General features: G+C 40.4%; 1 protein-coding gene across 2 annotated transcripts in view; it reads right to left on the reverse strand.

Moving 5' to 3' along the window:
• KLF3 (KLF transcription factor 3) overlaps nt 1–22030 on the reverse strand; it is a 69826-nt gene that overhangs the window by 1197 nt on the left and 46599 nt on the right. For both annotated transcript variants that reach the window (XM_073646142.1, XM_073646135.1), the window contains exons 3-5: nt 7919–8384; nt 6492–6639; nt 999–1159 (exon numbers count right to left, since the gene is read on the reverse strand). In XM_073646142.1, coding sequence (XP_073502243.1) covers nt 999–1159; nt 6492–6639; nt 7919–8384 — 775 coding nt within the window. The remainder of the gene's footprint in view (nt 1–998; nt 1160–6491; nt 6640–7918; nt 8385–22030) is intronic.

Genomic DNA, 22030 nt, shown 5'->3' on the forward strand with positions numbered 1-22030 from the left:
ACAGATGCGTAAAAAGTAAAAATATACCATTCCTCTGGGAGCTGCGTGTTAACATACAAGTTTCAAGATGGAAGCTGCCCATCTTATTAGGATTATAGGAAAGAGTATCCTACTTCTTCACTTGAGGCTTGAGGTCCATAATCCAAAAATCAGTTACTGGCCCCCATCACATCCCATGTGTAGTTTATAATATTGGTGTCTTTTTACTTTGTCAAAAGGGCTTTTCAGTTCTCTCTACTCTCAAAAAACTGTACATTCCAAACAAATTACTCAACGAAATTTGATATATTTAGGTTTTTCATATTACATTTTTTTTTGTCTCGTAAAAGTGAACTTTTTTGCATTAAGGCATTGTGGCATACAAAGCAAAGGTGTGACTGATACTTCTTCATGCCCTATAGCCACTTATCTGATCCTGAATGTGGATGCACCTACAAAATACCAGACAGAAGTAGAGTTGGTGCAAATAGATTTGTACGATCTGGTCCATAGGCCATGTCAGTAATCTGTGGCCGCTGGATGGGAGCCCTGAAAACTGATGGCATCCTCAACATGCCAGACCGGCTAAACAAAAGAAAAGCCGCAAATACTGTCAGGTAAGAGACGGCTCTCAGGGCTCCTGTTCAGCGGCCACAGATTAGTGATGTGGCTAATGGACTGGGTACTGCAAATCGAATCTAATCAGAAGGCTAGAAAATAACTTGCCCTCCGTCTTTGAGCGCTCTACCAATGAGAGGGATTACATGATTATTCCTATTAGTTACCCCCAAGTCTCTACAAATAGACAATAGCAATATGCGGATCCATATAGTACAGACCACATTGTGGTTACTGTTGATTTATCTTGGATTGGGATATTACCTTGTATGTTACCTGCTCCCTATCAACTAATCAACCATAATCCTTCATGGATTGATTTTCACTAGCAAAATATTCATAAACTGAGTTATTGTATAATTACTGAATTTTAAACCAGGCAAATATTGAGTGGTGCCAACCTGTATGTGTTCTTCTGTGCGCCTTTAAATGGGAACTTTTGGTGTAAACTTTATTGCAGCCGTCATAGTCGCATCTGTGTATTCTTCGTTTCCTCTGGGTTTCTGGAGATTCCACAGGTAATGGCCTCTTCCCTGGGTGTACTATAACTGATGGGTGATGTCTGCGTAAAAATAAAAGGTATGTAAATATTACAATACACATTAAAAGGGATGACTACCTACAAAACCAAATGCAAATTGGAAGCAAAAAGACCCCTGTAAAATTAGAGTAAACTTCATTAATCTTCAAAATGAGACATACATATTAAAATCAGAAAAAAGGAGAGTGAAGACACAGAACTCCAGGACAATCCAAGGAAGAAGCTACACCCCCAGGAAGAAGCATATGTGAAACGTGCGTCAGGGTTCTATTTCAGGCGCCTCCAAGTTACCTCTCTTTGCACTTGCATGATTTCATATATTTTATTGCATTTTGTCTGACTTAACTTGCTTATTAATATGGCACTACTATGGTATTATTGTTCTGGAGTTCTGTTTCTTCACTCTCCTTTTTTCTGATTTTAATGTGTATGTCTCATTTTGAATATTAATAAAGTTTACTCTAATTTTACGTGGGCCTTTTTGTTTCCAATTCGCAAAAAATTATTTGGATATTTTTAAAACAGGAAATAATTGTACTTGCAAATATATTTAAATTTATAAAATTGGCACCAGTGTCCCGATTTCAGACCCCCTCTTATCAATGGAACAGTTCCACTTCCGAATTTTTTCAACATACTCAGAATGCTTCCATAGGTAGCCCCCATACAGACAGATTGGGGGAGTGGAACTCTTTGAGTGGAAGTGGAGCTGTCAGAACAGCAAACGGAGGTCTAAAATCATAATTAATCATAAATTGAATTAAAAAAAAAAAAAAAACAAAACAAAACCCCCCCAGAAATTGTACTATATAAAGTGTCCCCTTCACTTGTGGCTGGTTTAGAAACTTCATTTTTTTGCAATGATTGCAAAAGTGCTTGCCTGCTTACTCCCCATAGGGAATTGCAAGGACATGATGGAGTCACAGTAATCTTACAGCGCCTCACCAGACACCAAGTGAGTGATAGCCAAACCGAAATAGCAGTGCTGTTATCTTTGGAATTGCTTCCATTTGCAGTTGTATAACAAGGATTAGACATTTAGGAGAATTGAAATCTTGTGTGAATATTATTTTTTTTGCAGCCTTGTATCCAATGGTGTACACAAAACAGAAGAGATTCTGTAGATCAAAGCAGGCCACCCATTAGGGTCCTGGCTTTTGCCACCTATGACAAAACGGCCTTTTGTTTTTAACCCACACCGCATTTCTATGACTCTTGGGCCAATTCTCACCCCATTGTTAATTATTCGCTGACAACCTAGTTTGTTTTTCTGGAGAGGGAGGTTCTCCAAATAGGACTTACACCTTTTATCTAAGGAACCAAAAGTAGATGCATGGCCTTTATGCCTTCGGCTGGAGGTTAGCATCACAATGCTCATCCTGCTAATAGCAGGAATCCCAATGAAAGCACCATATAATCTATTTGTGGGCTCTACAATGTATTAAAGTCATGACAAAAACTAACTTGAATTTTATGATTTTATGCATCAGGTCATAAAATAGTCTGGTCCTTAGGATACAACCTCAAATAAACAATAACTCATGACAGTGTAATCTATCAAAAACTGGAACAAAATGCAGAATCCGTGTTTTTAAAAAATGAAATACTATGAGTATTTAGACATTAAGAGGACAGGTAGCAGCCAGATGCTGCTAATCTAATGCTCATAACTAATTGTTCATTAGCAAGTGTGGCCACCAAAAAAGCAGAAATGTTGGCAGTTTGATGGTCTGGAGCATTCAGGTGTGTGTCAAGGAAGAAAGACATCAGTAATAATCAGTAATGAGAAACAATTGTTGCTGCCCTTCAATCTGCAAAAGGTTATAAGGCCATTTCCAAACAATTTGGAATCAGTTATTCTACAGTGAGAAAGATTATTCACAAAGGCAAAACATTCAACACAGTTGACAATCTTCCTAGGAGTGGAAGATCAGACCATGCAATATTCAGAAAAATTGCCAAAAAACTCAAGAGCTAAAGCTCGGACTCTAAAGGCCTAAGTTGGCATGTTAAATGTTCAAGTTCATGGCTACACAAGAATGGCTTCTTTGGAATGGTTGCCAGGAGAAAGCCTCTTCTTTGTAAAAAGAACATGGCAGCAAAACTAAAGTTTTTCATCTGAACAAACCACAAAACCTGTGGAATAATGTCCTTTGGACAGATGAGACCAAAGTGAAGATTGTATGGTCATAATAACTTGCACGACGTTTGACAAAAATCAGACACAGCATATCATCACAAACACCTCAAATGAATTGTCAAATACTGTGGTGTGATGATCTGGGCTTGTTTTTCAGCAACGGGACCTGGGCACATTGCAGAAATTGAATGGACCATGAATTCCTCTATCAAAAAGTATTCTAGAGTCAAATGTGAGGCTATCCATCCAAAAGCTAAAGCTTGGGCGAAACTGGGATTTTCAATAAGACATTGATCCTAAAGTGTATCAGTAAATTTACATCAGAATGGCTGAAAAGAAAAGAATCAAGGTGTTGCAATGGCTGAGTCACAGTCCACACCTCAACCTAACTGAAATTCTGTGGAGGAACCTTAAGAGTGCTGTGCATAAATGAAAACCCACAAACCTCAATGAACTTGAAGAGCACCTATCACCAGTCCGGGGCTACCCCCTTTTTTAAGGAAAGAGTAGGCAGCCTCAGTCTGCTGAATTGTCTAAACACTTACTAACAAAAAAGGTCCTAAGTATATCTAATGTCACCCTAAGGAACTCAACTTTCTAACAAAAGTCAGTTCCAAACTTTTGGGTTGTGAGATCCCACAATCCTTACTGGCCCTTTTAGCGGTGAAAAAGGGAGGTTTTTCTCTTTGCACTAACCCAGTGCTACCGTGTACTGTAGTGAGCTTTTACCGAATACTAACACAATTAGAGCGGTTAGAGTTCGGGATCAGTACGTGGCAGCGCTGGGTTAGTGCAGAGAGCAAGGTCTCGCTCTTTCACAACAAGAGTGGCTGAGGAGCTTTGTGGGATCCCACAACCGAGAAGTTCGGATTCAACTTTTATGGGGACAATAGGGACTCTTGAGACCTCTTTTGTTAATAATTGTTTTCTACAAAAATAGGCACTCTTCAAGCAACACTGTAAAGAAAAGTGGGCCAAAATTGCTCCAGAACAATGTGAGAGACTGATAGTCATATAGAAAACAAGTATGGTAGCTCACGTTATTTTCGGTAAAGGTAGTTCTACAAGTTATTGATGGGGTGTAATTAATTTTTCACACATTGCTATGGTATTTTGCTATACTTTTTGGTAAATAAACAATGACTCGGTGTATTCTGTCATGTGTTGTTGTTCACCTGAGGACTCAGGGGTTGGACTGGCCCACCAGAGAACTGGAGAATCCTCCCGTGGGTCCTGGCTTCTCCTTCAGGAGAGTTCATAGTGCAAACCTTGCAGCTGCTATGGGGCTCTAGAGTAGGGAAGAAAGGTGGACCCTCAGAATCAAATCCTCTGGTGGGCCCAATGTTCTTCAGTCTGACATTGCCTGAGGTTGTATTTACCTAAATTTTAGGACCTTCTAGGGACCAGATGTTTTCTTCATTATTTCCTGATAAGTAAAACCATAGATATCATAGAGGGTGTACTTAGTTTATTTCATTACTCTATACACTTGATGGTAACGTTATAATATCCTTATATCCTAGCAGAAGTGTTCTCGTTATGAGAGCCCTCTTCTGGGTGCCTCAGAGGGGGAGTTTATTATTTTTAATCATTAACAAGGTCATGCTCCCTTTTCCCACGCAAACATCTTCAGTATTGCAAAACCATGTTACGTTTCAGTTTGCTTTCTCTGCGTTTGTTTACATGATCCATTTCCTCCAGAAATAATTCAAAACAGCTTTTTTTTCCTCCTCCCTCCCTGCACAATAAAAAAAACAACATTTTTTTATATATGCCTATATAGTCCTAGTCATCAGAAGAAACATTTGCCATTGTCTCAGTCACTCCTTTTTAGAGCAATTAAGAATTTCCTGTTGTGGTATGCCAAAAGGAGGGTGCGGTCCCTGACGTCAATTCCAAAAGAGGAGATCGGCCCATGTGCCCCACCCACGGGAACTTTTAAAATTGGCTCCTTACATTCAAAACATATTTCCACACCGCAGGTAGAACAATCCAATGACTACATCTGCATTCTTCTTGCCTTGTTTTTCTCCTTACTAACCCAGATTCTTCTACACACGACAAATGTTTTTAATTTTCACTTTAGGTCATGTAAAATATTATTTGACAATCCTTTCTGTGTGTCAGAGAGAACTTTGTTGATATGAAAAGTACAAGTTACTTATTTGCCTGTTCTCTCCGGTGACAGATCCACATATAGAGGCAAGAGAAATCATTGTGGGCCGTGTACGATGGGGCATCCTGCTCAATTTGCAAAAAAAAACTAAGAACTTGTTAAAATTAGAGTCCAAAAAGTTCCACTAAAAAAAAAAAAAAAAAAAAAAGGAGAGACCCAGGTGCATTAACTAATAATCCAGATATATGCAGGCTTGGACTGGCCCATGGAAGAACAGGAGAATCTCCGGTAGGCCCCCACCCTCTTATATGAGCAGCACTTGGCACTATACACTTGAATCACTATGTATAGACAAAAGTGAGTCCCTGGAGCTGGTTACTGGTGGGCCCTTAGCACCCCAGTCCAACACTGGATATATGTAGCACAAGAATGGTGGTAAATTGTAGTCTTTGGCCTGGGGAAGTTTTATTATATGAACAGGTTTAGGCTATGTTCACAACAGTGTATTTTCGAATGTTGTCCGTGAAAAAGACTGAAAGCATTCAGACCAATGTTATTCAATAGTGCTGTCCAGGTGACTTTTTTTTCACAAGGGCCGAAAGTCCGCATGAAAAAAAAAAAAAAAGTCTCAGCATTTACCATTCTCTTCCATATTTTGGATGAAACTTGCCAATTCAAGTCTATGAGTATGAAAAAATAAAAAAACAGAACCCATAAGGATCAACCATATAGCATCTAATCATTACAGATACCTCACATTTCTTTAACATAGAAAACTGACCTAAAGATGAACAATGGTCTGATTTTCATCCAGAAAAAACAGACAATATTTTTATATGCTTCATTAGCAATAGCAATTTAGCTTCCGAGAACTAAGCAGAGATTACATTGAGCTCAATAATTCCATTAGAGCATTTAAATAAAGCCTACTGTCAGAAGGAGATCACTGACGCGTTTGCAGTTTACTCATTCTGCAGTCTGTAAAGTACTGGGATACACAAAGGCAGTAGAAGCCAAACAGTACAACATTTTTAATGAACACTACTTGCCCCCCCCTACCCTATATATCTTTTAAGTGTCTCCAATATGTGACTTACTCATGGAACATTGACTTTGGAGGTGTACTGATACCAGGTGACATTTGTTCTGGGTAAACTTCAGTCATAGATTGATCTGTCACAGGCTCGACTTTTATGTGTTTTAATAGTGGAGATTTTTCGTAACACTCCGGGACTGTCACAGGTACTGTAACACAACAAAGATAGAAAGTTTATTTATTAATGCACATGAACCATTCATAAGTAGTCAGAGAAAAAGGCCCATAGGAAAAATATCTGGAAATTCTAGTAGAAGATGGGCAGAAAAAGGCACAAATGTAAGAGATATTTTCCCCAGGGCTCTTCTTAGGCTTCTTGACAACATATACAGTAAAATACTTGGCTCTCTCGCACAATGGCAGACCAATGGTTATGAATTAATGCGTAGTCTAGTCTATGAACACAAACATCTTTCAACAAAAAGATTACGATTGCATAAGGTAGTTTAGTAAAGCATCCCAAAAGGTGTAAACCCGGCCACACACATTAGATGGCTCTCGGCTCAATAATGCTTCGGCTGGCAGCCATCTCAGCCAACTCTCCCCATACATAAGAGTGCTTGTTTAGCAGAGGATTATCGCCAGGAGAACAATACAATCAGCAATGCAAAATTGGACACGTGCAATTAACCATCAGTTGGCCTGTACCTCCATACGCATTAAACAATGAGTCAAACTCGTTGATATCATCTATACAGTCTAATGTGTATGGGGGTCTTTAAACTGCAGTGGGTCGCCACACTGAATTTTATTAAAAGCTAAACAGCCCTCAGAAATCAATGAGATTTTGGCCTAGATCATTCTTGGTGCTGCAATAAGTGAATAAGCTTGAACCTTAAGCTAACTTCTTTGGTTTTAGCTTACCTTTCTATGGGGTAGTCGGGAGAGATAGGTGTCAGATGAAAAATCGTTTGGCCCACTATCTAATGTGTTTAGAGGCCTTTACTCCAATTAGTAAATACTGGTCAGACTGGTTAAATCATCAGCATATTTATGACCAACTAGTTTTGTCTCAGAGATATCCACCTTCAGAACTCAACTACTGTGGTGATCAGTGGATTTTTGCAAGTCCCATTCCTGGAACATCTGCCAAACAGTGGATTTTGCCAGGATAAGACTTGGCCAACTAGGCAATAATGTACTCAGTTGAATGGCATCCGTGTGATACACATAAGGCTCTACTATATCAGGATGGGATCAGCTTTAATATAGGATGTCCTCTGTGTTGTCCTCAAATTCCAATAGGGAATATGGACAAGGATTGTCCACACAAGAGTCCTCAAGAGAACTGCCCTAAAATGTAAAACTAAGTAAACAAAGTGATAGAGGCTCTTCAGATGGAGGCACAAAAGCTGATCGTTCTACTGGCCATTTATCCAAACTGACAAATTAAAAATATGGTGAGTTCTTAACATTAAAAGTACTTACTGTGTTTACTACTTTGATTGTCCAGTTCATCAGCTATTACCATGATTGGATGCTGAAGATGAGGTGTGTACATGAAAGGAACCGGCTGTACAACCATTGGCTGCAATAAGGGTAAGAGTCCAGGGTTCCTATACCCATGTCTTGGAAATGCAGACAACAATGGGTTAATGGTTAATGGCATTGGGAATGGTGGCACAGTCGGCGGTGATGGAGTTAACTTTTTCAAAGGTGGACTGGATGAGTGCATATATAAAATTGGAGAACTTCTTCTCTTGGGAGGCGATGGGGATCTTCCTGCGGAGGGAGGCGAATTCCTCTTGTTTGTAGTTAGATCCACCGGCTCCATTTGGAATCCAGACAATGTTTCAATGCTGGGGTAAAGTTTACTGTGCGGCATGTTTGGTGTTGGGTAAATGACACTGTATTTATTTGTCTTTAATGGCTCTATGTAACTTGTTTGATATGGCTACAGATGGAAGACAAAAACAAGAAAAAGACACCTTGAAGTACAAAATTCAAACAACTGAAGATTACACAAACTGTCTGAGATAATTATTTAGATTAGGAAATGCCAGCAGACTGGCCAAGCACACTCAGATTTTCCACACGTATTCTGTATAAGTTATAGAAACCAGTTTAAAATCATTATACAACTGTTGTAATAACCAGTTAAAGGGACACCGGTCATTTGAAGACACAAAAGACAACTATCTTTTAGTGCCATTGTAGAGAAGGAAAAGGAAAAAGATATCCTGGTGCATCCACAAACTAGAAATCTCCATTTTCCTCTTTTGGGACAATTCTTAGAACAGTCAAACTACAGGTTCTTGGCTTAAAAAAAAACCCAAAACTAAGCACTATTATATGGGCATCTTGAGAACAATACCTAATGTGAAATAGTGAAACTTTCTGTAATGCAGATGACTGCTCGCTGGGGGGGTCTTAGCATTGGGATGTTTTCTAAGCAGCTTATTGTCAGGGGACCTTGCCAAAGTTGGCCTTACACATTACATAGCTGTCAAGCTGACATCCATCTCTCTAAACTCCCCTATACACAGAAACACTTGGCTCAATCAATCGTTCCTTTGTTCTCTATGAGAAAGCCACTGACAGCCTCCTTGGGCAGCGTCTTATCTTGGTGCCCAGCAAAAGGAAATTTCAATGGCCAGATTCTTTTCTCCCCCCAACATCATCTGTTGGGGGTGGCCAGTAGGTTCCATACACATTAAATTGTTTACCGATCCCATTGAAATTGGCAGGTTTGGACAACCCTTAGCCTAGTGTGTATGAGGGCCTTAACAAACAAGGGGTTGTCTCAAGTAAACATCTCTGTAAAGGCAATGCTCACCCCTGTGTTGTTAAATGGGTTGTCCACTTCAAGGAAAGTGGGCCTCCAACAATGTAAAATTCCTAAAATAAACTCAGCCAAGTACTCACCCTCCCTGGGTCCAGCGTGGCTCCATTCCTGGTGTTTCGGGTGCAGTAGTGACGTCACATCAACATCATCAGCAGCTGTGCCGAGGTTGACAGCATATGTCTAGAGTGGTGACGTCAATGCTGCAGCTAAAACTCCGACACCGGAGCAGTGGCAGGCAACCGATGCTGGACCCAGGAAGGGCGAGTACCTGGTAAGTTTGTTATTTTAGGAATTCTACACAGTTTGGGTCCCACTTTCCTGAAAGAATATTTAACAAGAATAATGGAAATGGTGTCTCCATCCAATGTACGGTGAACCCCACAGACGCTGTCAGATTTCCATCATGGTGTCCATCAACTTACAGCCTAAAATACTTGGTATGTAATGTTAAAACAACTGACTTCATTTCCTAGTAGCTGAATGTTGATTTTCTTCATTGCCAAATGAAGACTTAAAACATTTCCAACTCGTTTTTGTTTTTTTTCACTGACTAAAAAGGGTGGAGACGAGATCTTTTCCAGTAATCGTTCCATTCAGGACAGTGATTCAGAGTAACCTAATCTTCATCATCATCACAGGCTACTTGTCTTTTGAGGACATATATACAACGCAGTCATAAAACTATGGTATGAGCACCCTGACGTATCCACTTTCCTTCAGTCTGTGCTGTCCTAATCCAAGGCGTTGGGGTGATTGGTGTGGTTTAGTTATACAAAGGTACAGACGTAATGTAGAAGTGATAGCAGAAACAGATGGTAGACAAAGCTACAGTAATGTTCTTTCTTTGGCTGGGCAGAGACAGTCTATTCATAATAAATTGAAACACACACAGAAGAATATGTTCTGTACAGCCAAAAGCCTGCCAAAAGCCATGGTGTGGTTCTTGGCACAAACCTTTATATGACTAGATTTCATCCCGTAATAAAACAATTACTGCTACAAACTAACTGTATTGCCATGGAAATATCCATTAGATTATTAAATGTCTCACCTTACTTGGTAAAATTGTAATATGAAGAAAAAAAAAACACCACCCATTTCTAATTTCTGGAATAAAATTTCCTGTATTTGTGTCTAGCGCATGGCTCACGGCGCCATTTGCACATCTTTTTAAAACTTTGGCAGAAGAGGAAGTTGGTGACTTCATGATTGAAAATTTGCAGAGTTTGCTTAAAAAAAAAAAAAAAGAAAAAAAGAAGGACTATAAAATTGAGCTGATCGAAGGGAATTTTCACTTTCAAGCCAAATAAACTTGGAATGAGTCTGTCAGGAGGTATTGGAACATGTCTTTAAACAACAGTACTGACCCCACACCTCTAGGAGCTTTGGCAATACATTCGCTGTGTACACGTCACCTTACCTTGAACCAGCGTGACATACTGAAACGTGTTGACAAAAGCAAAGTGCATAGGTAAGTGTGTGTGTAGGTTATATACGTTTCCAGAAAGAAAGCATATGGGGAGGTGCTAAGATAAATCCAGACCATATCGTCCTAGGATCACCATATCGTAGCCGAACAGGAGGTGTGTTATGACCTCAATGAACTCCCATGCTGATAGATTCAGATACGATTATTTATGGTTTAGCCTTGTTAATCCCATAGTTATAGTACAGAAAATGAATACTTTATAGGTATATAATATTTTCAGACAGCGGTGGTTAGCACTGCAGCCTTGCAGCACTGGGGTCCTGGGTTCAAATCCCACCAAGGACATCATCTGCAAGGAGTTTGTATGTTGTCCCCGTGTTTGTGTGGGTTTCCTCCGGGTTCTCCGGTTTCCTCCCACACTCCAAAGACATACTGATAGGGAATCTAGATTGTGAGCCCCGATGGGGACAGTGATGATGATGTCTGTAAAGCGCTGTGGAATTAATGGCGCTATATAAGTAAGAATAAGCTGAGGAGTCACAGATAGAGACCACTCACATAAAGGGTATACTCATACTGAGTGTTTGACTTGGATTTCGAAGCCGATCCGCTTCAAGATCCACGATGAAAAATTAATTCTGAACATACCCTAAAGAGTGGTTCCCAATTAAGGTTGTTCTTAAAGAAAATGTGTTATCAAAAAATAACCTATTGTTTTAAATCAGTTTTTTTGTATTTTTAAGGCAATGTTTTCTTTTCCAATATCACAATCTTTATATATAAATAAAAAAAAAATAGAAATCTTGCAATTTTCACTTTGGCTTTTCCTGTTCTTTCAGGAAATTTACATAAACATTAGCAGCAATAGGCTGACTGACTGTTCTGTTTTGAAGCATCTAATGAGCATGTGCAGAGGTCATTGTGATGGGAGGGTTAGCGGGGGAGCTGTGACATCACCTATTGTGATTGGTGGATCCTGTGTCATCAGCTGTGTATGGGGGTGTAACCTATTATTGTAATCCCACCTTTGATAAAGAACCTTGCTGAAAACTCTTATTGTAAGGACACGAATTATTATCTCCAGAAATCCCCAGTGGACAGTGTGAGAATTGCAGGGTTAGGGACTTAGGAATTAATGGATTAAAATATGTGGTAAATTTATGGTCTGTCATTTTTCAGATTTTATTCAGTTTAAATAAATGGATAATCATACAAGCCTGGCTCTTACTACTTGTAAAGAAATGTGTCACAGATAGAATACAGCCCGATCTACAGACACCATGGTTTTCAGCAGGAGGAGCAGGGTTTAGGAGTCCAGTAGGCGGTCCTCCTCAGTGATTGACAGTTATCTCTATAAGCACAACTTTTCCAAGGAAGACTGTCACTCTATTCCAGCTCCTCTTGCTCAATAACATGCCGCTTGCATTTTCAATGTCACGGGTTCCCTTTAAACTAAATTGATTGACCATGCATGGCCATTTCTAGCCTCGGGAATTATTGGGTATTCCAGCATCTGTACCTTCTCACAAATTTAGAAAATAAGTACAAAAAAAATGTATAATAGGAAAGCAAAATAATATTTTTGAGTATTGATATAGATCTTTAATCCAGGTCTAGATTAGCCCTATTTTGTAGCCTTTTAATAAATGTAATCTTATGCATTAAGGCATGCTTATGGCAAAGCTCACTCAGTAAATTCTCTTAAACTAGTATGGCTAGACTAAACCACACACACACATTCCCCCCTCCCCCCCCACTGTGGATACCCCTTCCTGTTATGGGTCAGGGTCTTGGTTTGTGAAGTCATAATACCAGCAGTAGTAAAGTGTGTGTGTTTTCACTGTTCCATTTAAGATGTGTGACCTGGAATTTATAGCCTTACATGTAACGTGCCATATAAAAATCCCAGGCTGTGAATACATGCCTTCAGGCTAGAGGGACTTTTAACTCCTATGAGTCAATAATTGAATAGAGGAAGGACTGGCGAGCAACATATAAATAGTGAAAAACCAAGGCATCTAACGTTTACCTTAAAAAAGGACAAATGTTCAAAACCTATTAATTAAAAACTAATAGGTTTATCATAAATCAAAACACTTCACACATGAATCAAAGACGTGAATCAACAGTTCTGAGAATCCACATTTTGTCTTGGACGCGCTAATTAAATGGTCCTCTGTACTCGGAAATTCCTCTCTTTCTCGGAGTCAGACACAATCCCATTTTGAACTATGATTTCCTTTTCGCAAGAATGTTTACAAAAGCAATAAACAGCGGACAGAAGTTATGAATCTGACAGGCGCAGGAAGCGGAGTTAATACAGTTTCTTCTATAGGTGTCTAACAAAAACTAAAATCTGCTTCATGAATACATTTAAACTAATATATATGGTATATATATGTTTTTTAAATTCTAAAATTTAATGGAACACTCAAGGCAAAACTGATACACTTATGCCGGGTGTAAAAGAATTCCTCGAATTCTCTGCACAACCTCAGGTCGTGTACTAGGCATTACACAGAGTATCACAACATGAGTATGTACAGTACTGTTACTTTAAGATCTCATTCACATGTCAGGTTTTTTTGTGTTCGCGTGCTACCCATGTTTTTTTACGGATAGCACTCATAACTATTAGTGAATGAGGCTGTTCAGATTTCCGGCAATTTCTGTGGACCGAGCAGTCTTCGGAAAATCGCAAAGACATGTTCGATATTGATCTGAGTGTCAGATCAAAATCAACAATGTAAGGCTATGGGTCTGTAAAAAAAAGAAATTGGACAACACTCAAATGCCATAAAAGTGCGGTACGATTTTCACAGAGTGTTAGACAGGAGAGGCTGCAGAAACACTTTTTTTCACATACAAAAAAAACTGATGAAATTCGGACCGAACTCCTCAGACTGAACAAAATCACTGATGAAACTTGGTCACTTTTTCACGCAAGTGAAAAAACCTGATATGTGAATGAGCCCTAACAGGGGGTTTGATGCCTTTTTATTAAACGGAGCATAATGTATATGAGGCTCAATTTAGAAAAATACATTAAAAAAAATCCATTGTCATGAGCTCATTGCTAAAACTGTGGCTCCAGGAGGGTAAATGTATTGTGAGAAAGTGATAGGATAAGTGGTCGGGGATTGCTAAATTTTTCTATGGTTCCTCCCATATGCATATTAGGTTTCAAGAAGTATATATCTCACCTATGGAAAGCAGGGCGAGGTATACGGACTCCAGGAAAGCCGGATATTCCTTGCATTTCCTTCCTAGCCTAGCTTTCTCTGTAGACCTTCTCAATCAATGTTGGGCTGATTCATTACTGGGTTTGGAAAGATGTGCAGTGTGTGCACTTTAGGTGGCGCAGAACAGAAGAAGCAGAAAGTTTCTGTCTGTGGAGACTCTCTGACTATTGGACTGTTGGTGTGGGTAACACAAGCTTTTGGTTACTATTTCAGGTGGTTGGCAAGGTTGCAAGCCATCCAAAAAATCCTAGATGGCCATAAAAAAAAAAAGATGCGTTCATGATTTGACGATTTTTTAGACTGTAATTATCATAATTGTATATTTCACAGCAAATGCAGTAAATGTCTTAATATTACAGTTATGAGCAGTAGACATCTATCTCTTAAAATCCTAATGATTTATTAGGATTTTACAATTTGTCTGTAAAAAATGTTGGTGGTCCATTATTTTTTTAAAGCCTACCCAGAAGAAGAGAAAAAAATCAATTTGGCAATTCTGGTGGTTGGTCGTAAGGCACATGTATAGTCATGGTAGCTAAATCTTAGTTAGTGCTTAGGTGGGCAGAGCCACTTATTCTAAGGCCAGTAGTGATCTAACCATACAGCCAACCTGGTTTAGGACCCATTACTCTCCAGGAGCCCAATAAAGCCACATGGTCCACTTCAGTGGTAGGTAGGCCATTAAAACAAATTGTCAGCAACCCCCTCCCGAGAATCTACTGCCCTTGTGTCTGCATTGAGAGACTGGATTATAAAGTACCCTATATTGAAGGTACAGAGGCTAAAATACTAGAGATAGGGTGAGGGGGCTGATATCTTTAGGGCACTTACTTCAAGTAAGTCACTCGAAGCAAGGATCACCAAGCTACGACTTTCCTACTTTGGACACATCATACGAAGAGAGCAATCACTGGAGAAGGACATCATGGTCAGAAGAATAGAAGAAAGAAGGCGAAGAGAAAGACCAACAACCCAATGGCGTAATACTATCAAGATAATGACGGAGAAGACCCTGGTGGACCTATCTAGGCTTGCACAAGCTCGATCTTCCTACAGATCGTTCATCCATCGAGTCGCCATGGCTCGAGCAGAAGGCCGCTACATAATAATAAGGTTATATTAGTGATTTGAAGATACTCATTGCTTATTAATAGTGCCTTTTAGTTTGTAAATCTTTACACTAGGTACATGACCCATTTTAAATATTGGTGAAAAGCTTTCATTCCTTGGAGTACCAGATGAGATGACATAATACAGGCAGATCGCGGTCATTACTTTAACAGAGAAGGCTGGAGAGTGCCCAGAGCTCCTTTAAGCAGCCGTGAGGAAGATGAGGTCATGGTTAGTAACAGGATGGGGTTTGGCGAGGGGGAGAGGTGTGCGGTTTGTGCCAATTTAAAAGCCTGCGTTGCTTTCAGACACAGATAATCTTGTGATCTCGCTCATATATGTTGTAGCTGTTGAGAGCATGTCTGGATAATAATGTCATTAGCAGAAGGGGAAGCATGTGATTTCCTGGTCAATCCCCACCCTAGGTCCGCACACCTCCAGCATCCTGACTCCATGCGGAGTTACAGGCTACATCAAAGCTGTAACCTATCTGCATCACTGCAAAAAAAAGGACTTTCTGGGCAGTACTGGACTTTACTTACAAAAATGTTTCCATGATATTGATGACCTATTTTCATGATAGGTCAATATAAAATCGATGGGGGTCAGACATCCGGCACCCCCACCAATGAACAGTTCTCAGCTTCTGCACCTGCTAGATCTGTATCTAATTTCCCAATCTCAATACATACAAATTAGGGGTAAGAAGTTAAAAAAACCTAACATTATGCTTTTGTGGCGGGGTACCCAGAGAAATCCATGCAAAAAGGAGGAGAATATGGAAACGCCATGCAGGAGCTCGCACTCGCTGGTTGAAGACCCAAGATATTTATTTTACTTCTTTATATATGGCCCCTACATATCCCACAGCGCTTTACAGACATCACCATCACTGCTCCCATTGGGGCTAACAATCAGTATGTGTTTGAAAGCAAACCGGAGAACCCAGAGGAAACCCACACAAACATGGGGAGAACATACAGACTATAAACCATAAATGAATTTGGTGCAGTAAGAGGCCAATACATAGAAACGTATAATGTGTCATCTAATGGTGGCATATATGGGAGATTATATCTGATGTCAAGGATACAATATTAGCAATTTTGGAAGTCGTCTGTGGGTCCAAGTTATCGATGTCATGTCTGCTATTAATAGTGTGCCATGTTTGCCTTGAATATTAGGACCATGTCGGATGCTGTGTATATAATGATGAATAACAGTACTGTGCTGGATACAAGATTATACTAAACGGTATAAATGACCTGATATTCACTCATCAATAAAATGTACAGCACTGTTGATTGTAAAGGGAACCTGTCACGTCTGATATCGCCATTAACCTGCAGATATAGGGACAATCTGCAGGTTAATAGCATTACAAAGGTGCCTGTCCGTAATACTGAAGCTGGGAGTTGCCGGCTTTCAGTCATACAGATGTGCCGGTGGCTGTAACCACGCCCTGGAATTATGGTGGACACTTGATTCTGACTGACTGGCGGCTCAAAAGTGCATCAGTGCCAAGTGTGGTGGCGGGTGTACAGCTGCCAGCCATAGTATAGTGTGCGCTGACTGAACCTGCACTGGCACATCTGTATAACTGAAAGCTGGCGGCTCCCGGTTGAATACAGTTTGTTTTCTCCTGTGTGCCGCACTTTCAGGAAGGCGACTGAGCGCCTTTCTAACGTGATTAATCTGCAGATTGACCCTATATCTGCAGGTTAGAAGCGTTATCCAACACAAGAGGTTCCTTTAATAACCAGTAGAGTGAAATTATACTGCTCATTACACAGTACCGCTCAGACGTTGGTTTTTACAGAATATAACACAATATGGAATTCACTGAGTGAGGAGACGGTAATGTCGGATTCACTAAACCAGTTCAAGCGGGGACTGGATGCTTTTCTAGATACCAGGCAGATTTCAGCATATACTTAACAATAGAATAAAATAGTAGGTTGATACAGGGATTTATTCTGACTGCTGGTTTCAGAGTCGGGAGGGAATTTTTCCTCAGGTGAAGATTGGCTAAATCATTTGGGGTTTTTGCCCTCCTCTGGATCAACTTTAGCAACTACAGAACTAACAGGTCGAACTTGATGGACGCAAGTCTTTATTCGGCTTTACTAACTATGTAACTATGTAACCCTCACAACAATGCAGAAAGCTAAGAGCGTAGTTATATATACAGTACATGTAATATATACCGACTGGAAGAAAGTTACATAACGTCTGGTACTGATGAATTCCAGACAAATGCAACCATAGGGAGCAATGCAAGAAAAATCTAACACAAGGTATTATCACAATTTAATGTAAAGTCCTGAATGAGGCCAAGTGCGTAGCGTCATCTTCAGACCTCGGCCAACGCTCCCTCAGTTTTGGTGTCCTCTTTCAAGTCCGCAGTTGAGTAGTGCAGATTCTGGCGCACAATCCTGGATAGGTATTTCTGGATCACAAACGCTATCATTATACAGAAGCCAGAGACATTTATACAGACATCATGGCTGCTGCTGAGTGAATGGATCAGATCTTGACTAGTCAGCAGTAGAAAACTTCCAACTTTTGACATGTCAGCAGAAACTGCCTCAAATTCATTTTCAAGGATAGTCTCACACGGAACAGCGAATTATTTCCAGGACAACTCAACTTCTTTTCCAAACATTTTGCAAGAGTCGATTTATAGAAATGATCTAATTTTCTAAGCTTGCCTGTCCTCTGATATAAACCAAATGTTCTTTTAAAAGTGTTTTCCTCCTGCACAGAAGCAAAGTGACAAGCAGCTGGCTCCAGTCCCCTTGACTCACAGGTTAACCTCACTCGGAATAATGGAATTATCACATGTGGAAAACTTGCCATCCGTTCCAAGACAAATGCAATTGACAGAGCGGAGTTTACTGGGGTATTGCAGTCTATTTTTCACTTCACTAATGTATACAACACAGCAGCAGCAAACTGTCCCGAAATACAACACGTGTCCGCGCCAGATTTTACTGCTCTCAAAACGGCTGCAGCATTGCAAAACACTCCAATATAAGCTACACAATAAGTCATAGATTTATCACCGCCGACGTTAAGGCCTCACATGGACCGATTATTCTGATCAGACTTTCAGCAGAGTGTGGTACGGGTGTCATCCAATTTTCTCGTACGTGGAGAAATAAAAAAAAAAAAAGATTTCTCCACCTTCTCCATTCTGAGAGTCTGTAAAAGTTGGACTGCACTCGGATGAACCGAGTGTGGTCCGATTTTTTCAAGGACCCATTGACTTGCGTTGTCAACTTTGATCTGACCCTCAGATCAAAATCAGACATATCTCCGATATTTGCTACAGACTACTTGGTCACAGGAAAAAAAATCGGACATGTGAATGGTCCCATAAGAAGATCGAGGGTACGAGTGCTGTACGAGTCCGATAGAATATCATGGGTACTGTGAAAACCATGGATAGCACTCGTACACAAAAATCGGACGTGTGAATGAGGCCTAGGGTTGACTACAGACATTGTTGGCCAACGTTCATCATTGACATTACTGTAAACTATATGGACACCATTTGGTGACATTTTTTTTAAAAGATAAGTATTTTTGGCTAAAAAGCATTCTTGCAATTGAGTTTAAAGGGGTTTTCCCCAAGAACAAAAGTTGAAGACTCAATCTGCAGTCTGCGATAAGCTGTGATACACAAAGACTGTAGAAGCCTAATGTTTACTGAAACCATATTGCAAAAAGGCTTTTTAGTTAAAAACTCATGCATTGAGATATGTGCCGCACAGCTATATCCATTAGGATTGACCACCATGTGGCTGAAGAGTCTTCTATACATGACAGACTGACTAAACCGCCAGATCCAGGATGTGGTATATTCTGGTAAGGCTTTAAACATGGGTGAATAATGGTAAAATAGTAAAGGCAATCATGGTTCTTATTAACACCAATGGTTGACAAGACATTTTTGAATATAAAATAATAATAATTATTTTGCCTGCCCTCAGGTTTCATAGTTTTCGTGAAGTAAGAAAACACAAGTCCGTTAAAGTTCACCCAATAATCTGAACGCGCTGATTCATAGGAAAAACACCATGCGACAGATGCTAATTGCCTCCAATTAGGTGGAAAATACCTTCCCGACTCGAGATACGGCAATCAGACTAGTCTCACCAACCAATCTGTGCCATCTATGGTTTCATTCCCTTATAAGATGGCATGTAGAGTGGACAGAACATCGGAGGCGATTATTTGGAATATTGTATAGATACAAAAGGAAAAACATGATGTCTTCCCAAAACAGCTTCCCAGGGATACGCTGGAATTCCAGCACGGTGGCTCAGTGGTTCGCACTATTGCTTTGCAGCGTTGGGGGTCCTGGGTTCAAATCCCACCAAGGACAACATCTGCAAGGAGTTTGTATGTTCTCTCCGTGCTTGCGTGGATTTCCTCTGGGTTATTCTGTTTCTTCCCACACTCCAAAGACATCCTGATAGGGAATCTAGATTGTGAGCCCCAATGGGGACAACGATGACAATGTATGTAAAGCATTGTGGAATATGTTAGCGCTATATAAAAATAAGCTAAAAATAAAGATTAATTATTATTTATTATTAATTCCAAGGAAATGCTAATTTTTATTCATAGTGCTTTATAAGGACACATTCTTGCTTTATACACTTCCCTGCAGATACTGTATGAAAAGTATCATCATTTGGCCAATGTATGGGCAAACTTAAGAGCCAGATAACTTTTTACAAAGGACAATAGTGTCTCCATGAGATGTTGGTATGATGGAGCAATGGGACAGTCTAAAGCCCCCATCTCACATAGCGAGATCGCTAGCGAGATCGCTGCTGTGTCACCGTTTTGGTGACGCAACAGCGACTTCACCAGCGATGTCGCTATGTGTGACACTTTGCAGCGATCAGGCCCCTGCTGTGAGGTCGCTGATCGCTGCAAAGTGTCCTGGACCATTTTTTGGTCGTTGCCCTCCCGCTGGTCAGCACACATCGCTGTGTGTGACCAGCGGGAGCAGCGATCAGGCTGGTAACTATGGTAAACATCGGGTTACTAGGGGCACACACGCACCTAGTAACCCGTTGTTTATCATGGTTGCGAGCCTGCTAAAGTGAGCGGTAACCTCCCGCTCACCGTAGCAGAGTGGTAACCATGATAAACAACGGGTTACTAGGAGCGCGTGTGCCCCTAGTAACCCGATGTTTACCATAGTTACCAGCCTGCTCCTGCTTCAGCAGGCTGGTAACCAGGAGCAGGACATCGTGGAAAGATTCTTTCCACGATGTCGCTGCTCCCCTGATCGTTGGTGAGCCTGCCTGTTTGACAGCTCACCAGCGACCACATAGCGACGCAGCAACGATCCCTGACAGGTCGTATCGTTGTCAGGATCATTGCAGCGTCGCTAAGTGTGACGGGGCCTTTAGGCCGGGATGTAGTTAGGAAGAGGGGTGGAGGGGGGCTAACATTCTGGCACAGGCAAATGGCAGCAAACTGAATCCATCACCAGGGTGAAGTAAAGCCTAGCAATGACTGTTCTTTTGAGAGCCACACAAAGGGTGAATATACAAAATAATTAAAGATGTATTCTCTTCAAAATTTTAATCATCATATTATACGGCACTGTGTACTTACAATTACTCATTTTGCCTTTCCTACCCAGCTAATTCTTCTCTTTTCCATTAGGTCTATGACATCACGTGATTGAAAACTGACTAGCTGAATCCTTCTAAGCTCTATGTAGAAACAGGAGGTCAATTTTTCCTGTAAAAGTCATAAGTCACTGAAAAAGTCCCTGACATGGAGAGGAGGGAGCAGCTGAGTCAGGAGTTGAAGAGGAGAATGAAATGCAAGGAAAAGAGACTTCCTGTTTATACATGGAGCAGAGAAAAGAGAAGAATTTACTGGGTAGAAAGGCAAAATGATCAATTGTAATTACACAGTGTTAAATAATATGATGAGTGCAATATATTAAGAGGATAAAAACTTTGATGGGAGGAGTGCTTCTTTAAAAATACACGGTGGCTCAGTGGTTAGCACAAGGACAACATCTGCAAGGAGTTTGTATGTTCTTCCCGTGTTTGTGTGGGTTTCCTTCAGGTTCTCCAGTTTCCTACCACACTCCAAAGACATCCTGATAGAGAATAAGATTGTGAACCCCAATGGGGACAGTGATGATGATGTGAGTAAAGCGCTGAAGAATATGATGGCGCTTTATAAGCAAAGTATAATAAATAATAAAAATAATGTAGCATAAAGTGATAAATTCTTCGTTTCATGTAGCAGTTTTTTTTTAACTTGTTCATTCTAGCTTTTTTTTAAATGGTGCAGTCATAAATAGTTCCTTCCACCCACATTTCTTAGAGATCACTAGAAGGATCTTTAAATAAATCAATATATCGAGTTTCAATGTGACAAAACATCCGGGTGAATCAGATAATGGGTAAAACCATTGTGAAATCAAAGGAACAAGACGACACTAAAAACATACATTTAGGCTACTTCTGGGAATAACTTTTTTTCTTATATATACTGTATATATATTCATCTCCTGCAAAAACAATTATCGCTGTCTAAGTATCCACATCCTGCCTTGGGGAGAATTACATCCGCTCTGTGAGGCTCACGTCTGCATACGGGGCAGTGAGAACAGTTGACGAGGTGCTTTCTGTGTTGGGAGCAAAGCCGGCTCTAACTCTTGACTAATTCCTCGTTTTCATCCAAATTGCTAGACAGAAATGTGAGAGAAGGGTCTGCCAGCTCTGGAAGGAGGCACAGGAGGGAGCTAGGAGAATTAACAGCAGATTTATTCACGCGCTGCCACTTAGCTATGTAGAAAAGTAGACTTTGGGTACGCCAGTGTGAGAGCGGATAACTACCCTGGGATACTAAGAAACACATACATCATGGTGCTCTCGCAGCGTTGTGTAATTTAAGAACAGACTCACACACACTGGAGAAAACTGATT

The sequence above is a fragment of the Phyllobates terribilis genome, unplaced genomic scaffold (assembly GCF_046119375.1).
Source record: "Phyllobates terribilis strain yellow unplaced genomic scaffold, ASM4611937v1 Scaffold_1__5_contigs__length_1240528914, whole genome shotgun sequence".
Lineage (NCBI taxonomy): Eukaryota > Metazoa > Chordata > Amphibia > Anura > Dendrobatidae > Phyllobates > Phyllobates terribilis.